Below are 8,015 nucleotides of genomic sequence, written 5' to 3' on the forward strand. Positions count from 1 at the left end.
CTACCCTTGATTGGTCCTGGGCATTCCTGAGGGCTCATATGATTTCTAGAGCTTAACCAGGCAGTTGGTGCTGGCTGCTAGCTAATGGCTGTTCATAGAGCTTCCCTGATCAGGAACCAGTTAATGGAATGACTTTAAAATGGTATCAGGCTGAGCTATCTCTGTCACTTTTGCTTTTTTTTTATTATCATTTTTAAATATTTATTTATTTATTTATTTGAAAGTCAGAGTTACACATTGAGAGGAGAGGCAGAGAGAGAGAGAGAGAGAGATCTTCCAACCACTGGTTCACTCCCCAATTGGCTGCAACAGCTGGAGCTATCCCGATCCGAAGCCCGGAGCCACTGCTTTCCCAGGCAATAGCAGAGAGCTGGATCGGAAGTTGAACTGCCGGGACTCAAACTGGTCCCATATAGGATGCCGGTGCTGCAGGTGTGGCTTTACCTGTTACACCACAGCGCCCACCCCTACTCTTGCTTTTTAAACCAAAACTGTTAACACACTTATCCAAACTAGCAGAAGAATGTTCCTTTTTCCTTTGAAGCCAAACTAAATCATCTGTAGACTAGCAACTTTAAGTGTGTACCTGTTAAGTACCAAATGTGTTGCAGGCTCTACTTAATAATGAATACTGTTGAGCCCCTGTTATGTGGCTGGCTGTGCACTAAAGCACTTTCCTTAATGTCAGATCATTTCTAGGAGTTCAGACCTGACTTGTCAAAATGAACAGTGCAGGTGATAAATATGCAGTTCAGGTTATTGTAGAGTGGACTGAATGATAGACTGTATATTCACCTTTATTGGTGTAATTGCTATAAGTAAAAATGTAGACTTTTATTCTTGCATTTCAAAGTGTATTGATTTAGATTTTTCAGAAGATTAAAATTAGTTAATGTTCAGGACTAACTCCATTTACTTAATTCCCAGAAAGATTTCTTATATGTTCTTTGAATGGAAGACCAATTTTATTATAGTTTGTTTTGCCATAAGTAAGGTTCCTGTTTCTGTTTCAGAATAAAACTTACAGCAGCCATGAAAGAGAAAAACCTCTTAGGTAAATTGCCTAATTTCAATGAAAGAGAAATAATGATCATTTGATACTAAACTTTGCTTGTATCCCTTTTTGTGTGTGTGTGTCTTTTTTTTTGGCCAGGGGTAAAAGCATGTCTACAAAGTAAAACTTGTGAACAGGAAGAAAAATATGAAGTTCCTGATGGACCACAAAGAAGCAGACTCAACCGAGAACAACTGGTATTTTTCTTTTGACATAGTTTTCATTGTAGTTATTATGACTTAATGTTGTTATCATCATCAGGAAAATCTTCTGCCCTTTCTACAAGTATGTGGGACTGATTAAAATTTTAATTGTGCTTATTTCAAGCACTTGGTCCTGAGAGGTTGCAGTGAGCAGTAAAATCCAAAAGGCAATCATTTCATACTGCTAATGGATTTTTGGCATCTTGAGCATTCTCATAAACCTTTCAGGAACTGAGGTATATCCCAGATACAGGAAGTAGCTTGAAAGAAGTTTTACAACATTGCTCAGATTTAGTTAGCATATGTCTTTATTGCCACATTGCAGTTTTAATGGATAATATTCAATTATTGTGTTGATGTGTCTGTATCAGAAATAACAAAAAATTCACAGAAGGAAGTTAGGAAATTTTATTTTCTCATTAAGTAGTACACTGAAGTGTGTTTCATAGCCAGTTGTATCCTTACCCATAGCTTCCTAATCTGTTGTGCCCCAATGCATATATCTCTGGAACCATTAGTACACCTTCCCCCCACCCCCAGTGGCTGCCACAAAGACCTTAGGTTGGGTGAATGTGGATGGCCAGAAGCAACCAAAGGCTTGTGGAAAAGATGTTACTTTTGTGATTTAATGAAGTTTAACCTGGTATTCTTCAATTGTATTTCAGAGATTCTAGAAATTCCTGATAATTGAAGTTTGATTAACAGTTTTAATCCTTTTAATGCAAAGGATACCTACAATTTTAGGAGACTAAAATGGAACGAAGATGATTTCAAAAAATTAGAAATAAGGAAAAAAATTGTGACTAGAGACCCTTTGAGTATTTTTCTTTGTCCAAAATACAGCTTTGCTCATTAGTCATTAAGTAGCTTCTTAACTGCTCATAACTATTGTTTTTGTTTCCTTTATTCATTGGCAGTGTTTTGGGATATTTTAATCCACTTTAAATTTTTTTTTTCTGATTTCAGTTGCCAAAACTGTTTGATGGATGCTACTTCTATTTTGGAGGAACCTTCAAACACCTTCCAAAGGACAATCTTATTAAGCTTGTCACTGCAGCAGGGGGGCAGGTTCTCAGTAGGAGACCCAAGCCAGACAGTGATGTGACTCAAACTATCAACACAGTTGCATACCATGCCCAACCTGATTCTGATCAGCGCTTTTGCACACAGTATATCATCTATGAGGATTTCTCCCCTCATTATCACCCAGAAAGGATTCGGCAGGGCAAGGTCTGGATGGCCCCATCAAGCTGGTTTATAGGCTGTGTGATGGCCTTTGAGTTGCTTCCTCTTGACAGCTGAATATTACACCTTGTGAGCATTGGAAAGTGAACTTGCATAGTTGTGAGAACCCAACCATTGATCAGTCACATTTTTACAAATAGGTAATGTCATTCAAATTTTTTCTTCCTTGAATTAAACAGATTAGGGATTCACTCTATTTACCTTGTAGATGCTAATGTTGCTTAAATGGATTTTTCTTTTTAAAACTGGCACATGATTTTTGATTCATCACATCTGTTATTCATATTATCAGCCAGGAATAGTGAGAAGGTATCAGAGGTCTGGTTAAATATACAAGTGGTAGTGTTACTGTTTCATCCTCGTAATACTCTCTAGTGAAAAAAATTTACACTTGCCACCAGCAAAAATACTTTCCATCCTTTAGTAAACCAGGAATATTGTTAAATAGTTTACTCTTAATTTATTGTATTGAGAAGAGGATCGGATCTGAATGTGCACCAGCCAGAACTGTTCTTCTTACGTTGTGTTTTATTTAGTTTCTTACAATTCTCTTGAGTTTCTGTCCCTTCATTTTGATCCATTATTTTTATCTTTTGTGTTCATGAGGAAATCATGACTTCAATCTTAATGCTGTTTATTGCTGATGAAAATCAACATTGGGCTCATGGCACTCATTTTTATTGTGCACATATTCTTATTATCTCTCAGTTTGTAACTTTACTATATGCATATATGTACTTAAGAGCATTTTCTCTAACATTTTAATATCAGTATTTCTTAGAAGGTCTCATCAGTTTAGCAAATTGTCAATCAAATGTCAATATATTTAGAAGTGTCTTTTTTCTGATGGATCTTACTAAGTATTGCTATAATAATGTTTTTTGAACTTCTAAATTTCTTCCTTTGCAAGAATTTGTTTAATAGTTTTAGATTGGTCTGCGGACAGAGTTGGAGATTGCTTGACTAAGCACAGATTTTTTTTCCAGGTCACACAAAAGGCCTTAATGTGAAGTATAGGGACAAGAGTGGGAAGGACGTAATTGCCAGCACCAAAATAGCGAGGGCCTTAAGCTGTGGGCAGGACATCAGCTGAGAATGGGGTGGTGTCTCTGGTCTAACTGTTCCCATCTGTGAATCAGTAAGAACAGATCAGGTAATTCTGATACATTTTTTTAAGAGGCAGAATTTTTTTAATAAGTCTTTCTTAGAAATTGTATGTTGGTGTGATATTAAAGGTGTGGGGAAGCACACGCTATGAGATTGGCCAGCCACAGAGGACACTTTGCTCACTACAGTAATAGAATATCCCTGAGTTTACCATACTGAGAGTCTTCTGAAGGTAATCAAAAATTTAAAGTCTACTTATTTGAAGTTTGAGATTCTACTGATCCTTTAAAAATACAGTTTACTTGAATTCCTTCTTTGACATATTATTTTTCCATTTCAACAAATATATTATGTGAGCAAAATAATATGCTTCTGACCTTGACCTTCCAAGCTGGTTGAGCTCTGAAGCACTCTCTAGGACTGGGCATGTATTTGTCCCAAATTTCATTCTAATGGAGAAGGATGAACACTGTAGTAACAAGCAAATCTGAGGAACTAGATAATGTCCAGGTTAAACAGTTCAAGGCTCTGGAACTTTAGTAGTCACTTTTATTGATACTGATTTCAATCACTTTATTTTACCTCATAGGTCCCATTCCTAGACAGGTCTGAATCCCTGTTTGTAAAAATATATTTGGGGTTTCCTGTTTACCTGCCTTATTCGTTTTCTTGGTTTAGCACTACCTCCTTATGCTTTTCTTCCTTCCCCACCCCAATGTTAAGCAGAATTATTTTTGGTTTCTTTAAATACTGTTTTGTGACAGTAGCTGATTTGTGTTAAGCTCTTGAAACTATAGATTGTATTTCCTGTATAGATACACTTGTAATTAATTTCATTTCAATCATAGATTCATACTTCCTTTTTATTTGACATAAATAATTAAATTTGTTGCTGTTTCCATATGTATGTTTCTTTTGTAAAAGTGATTTACTCTGTTCTTAAAGAATGAAACTCGACTTGTGAAGAAATCTTTTCACTAACAAAAGCCCTATCTTTTTAACATTAATACTTTTTACATTAATTTTGAACAAAAATATTTCTAAAATAAGGTAGATACTTTATAAGCTTAAATTGTTCTGCATATAATGTGACTTTGATAGTTGGAATCATATTCAAAGAATCACACAGTGATTCCATCCTGGTTCTATTAAGGTCAGAGATCTATCAGCTTTTCTCTTTCTTAAATTTTTTCTCTTTTTAAAAATTTATTTATTTATTTATCTAAGAGGTAGAGTCACAGATGGAGGGAGGGAGAAACAGAGAAAAGTCTTCCCTCTGCTGATTCACTCCTCAAATGACCTTGATGGGCATAGCTGAGCTGATCTGAAGCCAAGATCCAGGAGCTTCAACCAAGTCTCCCACATGGGTTTAGGGGCCCATGTACTTGGGCCATCTTCCATTGCTTTCCCGGACCATCAGCAGAGAGCCTAATTGGAAGAGGAGCAGCTGGGACACTAATGGGCACCCATATGAGATGCTAGTGCTACAGGCGGAAGCTTAGTCTACTAATAGTTCACTCTCCAATTGGCTGCAATGGCTGGGGCTGAGCCCAAGCCAAAGCCAGGAGCCCAGAATTCAATAAGGATCTCGTGTGAGTGGCAGGGGCCCACCCACTGTGTCATCTTCCAGTGCCTTCCCAAGTGCATTAGTAGACAACTGAATCTGAAGTGGAGCAGCCATCTGTTGATCCAGGGCTCCATTATGGGATGCCAGTGTAACATGCAACAGCTGAACCCTGTGCACCTCAATGCCAGCCTGAGATTTCAATCTTTGCACCAAATAAGCATATTTTAATTCCACATAAAGGACCCTTGTATTTCACATGACTGTTTTTAAGGTGTCTGCACTTGGCACCATTTTCGCTTTTTTTTTTTCCTCTTGATAGCTGTAGCTTTGTAGCTATTTATCTCTAATACTTTATCACATCTAATTTGTTTTTTCTTAATTGCTGAAAAATAGAAACAAGAGAGGAAATATGTTAGAATTATGAATAAAATAAGGACAAATGTGCAGTGCAAGAGAGTTTTAGTGATTCACCTAAGAGATTCTTGAATTTCACTAAATAGAATTTGCTGTTTATGTCACCTGTCTCAATTTCTGTTGAGCCCGCTCTGTGAATTGGTAGTTAGGTGATGTCTTCATAGAAGAAGAATGTCCTGGGAGGTCTGACGTTTCCTCTGGGAATGAGAAGATTCAGGGAAGAGGAAGCCATGTGGACAGTTGCTGCCTCTGTCGTTAGTGTAGAGAAGGGGTTAAAGTGTCCTAAAGGCTCGTGGACCTCTTTGTAGTCCAAATGCGAACATACGAAATAGCAGAAAAGTATGCTGATTTTACTCAATAATTAAAAGTTGCTATTTTCTTTGGAGGTGGCTTGAACTACAATTTGTGATCTTGATATATGCCTTGGTAAGTTATATTTTTTCGACACTGTATACATCAACTACTTAATAAATGAAGACTTAGCAGTTATCCTGTTGAGAGTTCTATTTTTTTTTTTAGTCAATTAGTATCACTACATATTCTTTGGAATTAGGGATTGTTGTTTATTTGTGTAGCTTTGTAAGATACAAAGCATCCTTTTGATATCTGTAAGTTTCTATTAGAATTGTGATGTGGCAGCAGTAGAAAATGTTCTGGCCTGCTCTGACTGTGACCTGTCTTAAAGGGTTAATGACTAGCTCGCAGGAGGGGGATGCGTGTCCACTGACTTGAAGTCACACCTGGGCTAGTTTAACATCCCCGTACTAGCTTCTCTAACCTGTGTCTTCATTAATAAAGGGCGTGGGGAGGAATACTGTCCCTTCCCCGTGGATGAAAGCCTGTACAGAAGAACTGAGTACACCACGGCCTCTCACAGGACCACCTTCTGGGACCACCGTGAGCCGCATGCTTCAGAGATGACTCTGAAAGAAGAGCCTGGAAAGGCGGCTTTGGTAGCACAGCTCATCTCAGTCCTGAGTAGTCCTCACCGTTGTCTCTCCCCTCCCCACACCACCTCTCACCCACAACCCCTCAGTTCGACAGCAGCCATCTTCCTGTCTTGGCTGTTCTGACATTAGCCCTAAGAACACCTAGAATCTGGCTGGCCTGCCTCATTTCTCATCTCAGATTTCTCTCTCTCCTGTCTGCACTGCTGGAGTTTTCCCATCTGTATAGCTTCTCCTGATGACTCAACTAAACTTTTGTTCAACTTTCATCCTCTGGATGTATTTACTGTGGATACCATCACAGCTTAGGCCTCCACACTTAAGTTGTACACCTTGGAAAGTGCTGGTCAGATTTCTGTCAGTATTACATTTTATTTTTTTTTTTTTTTTTTGACAGGCAGAGTTAGAGAGTGAGAGAGAGATACAGAGAGAAAGGTCTTCCTTATGTTGGTTCACCCCCTAAATGGTCGCTACAGCTGGCGCGCTGCGCCAATCCGAAGCCAGGAGCCAGGTGCTTCTTCCTGGTCTCCCATGAGGGTGCAGGGCCCAAGGACTTGGGCCATCCTCCACTGCCTTCCTGGGCCACAGCAGAGAGCTGGACTGGAAGAGGAGCAACCGGGACAGAATCCGACGCCCCAACCAGCTCCAGAACCCGGGGTGCCAGCACTGCAGGCGGAGGATTAGCCAAGTGAGCCGCGGCGCCGGCCAGTGTTGCATTTTAGACCTTACATAGTCACCTTAGCTTGAGCTCCTGAAAGTGCTCCTGGGGTAACTTTACACATCTTTTTAGAAAAAAACATCTTTTGCGAGACTACTTAGTTTTCTTTATTAATACTACAAGTTTGCAACAAAACAATCCCCCATTTGCCTTCTGACTAATAAAATGTTGCCTAAAAATTCTGCAATGAAAGAAATAGGGAAGAATTTTCCTGAGTTTGAGTTTTTAAACAAGTCTTCTGGCGGAAACATTACATAGTTATGGTAGAAACTTTGTAGACTATAAGACACTAGTTTATGGTCTGGGGACCATAAGCCAATTAATTGTTTTGTGTATCCTTTGTAGTATTGAAAACTGAAAGCTGATGCAAGGGTACATGTGGTTCTGTTTACAAAAAAGTCCCCACAGCTCTTTCACTTAAATTTTCAGTTGGGCCATAGAAATGTTAAGTTAATCACAACTGAGGAACAACAACTATTAACGTGTTAGTCCTTTTTTCTGTTTAAGCACACACATAGACCATCGTCCCTTAGTAACCACACACAGAGTATTGGTTCCAGGACCCACTTTGGACCAAAATCTGAGGATACTCATGTTCCTTATAGGAAATGGTGTAATCTCACATAGAGCCTACATATAGCTTCCCATGTACTATATAACATCTCCACATTACTTGTAATACCTATGTAAGTTATTTATGGAATAATGACAAGAAAAAAAACCTGTAGTTTTTCAGTACAAAAACAGTGTTTTTTTTCCA

General features: G+C 38.6%; 1 protein-coding gene across 2 annotated transcripts in view; it reads left to right on the top strand.

Annotated features, from left to right (window-relative positions):
• The window catches only part of BARD1 (BRCA1 associated RING domain 1), an 87,919-nt gene extending 81,840 nt beyond the window's left edge, over positions 1–6,079 (top strand). For both annotated transcript variants that reach the window (XM_008259118.5, XM_017343084.4), the window contains 2 exons: positions 1,154–1,251; positions 2,224–6,079. In XM_008259118.5, coding sequence (XP_008257340.5) covers positions 1,154–1,251; positions 2,224–2,559 — 434 coding nt within the window. In that variant the 3' untranslated portion in view covers positions 2,560–6,079. The remainder of the gene's footprint in view (positions 1–1,153; positions 1,252–2,223) is intronic.
• The last annotated feature ends 1,936 nt before the right edge of the window (positions 6,080–8,015 follow it).

This window comes from Oryctolagus cuniculus, chromosome 3, assembly GCF_051225735.1.
Source record: "Oryctolagus cuniculus isolate XC-2025 breed Fujian yellow rabbit chromosome 3, ASM5122573v1, whole genome shotgun sequence".
In the NCBI taxonomy this organism is placed as follows: Eukaryota; Metazoa; Chordata; class Mammalia; order Lagomorpha; family Leporidae; genus Oryctolagus; species Oryctolagus cuniculus.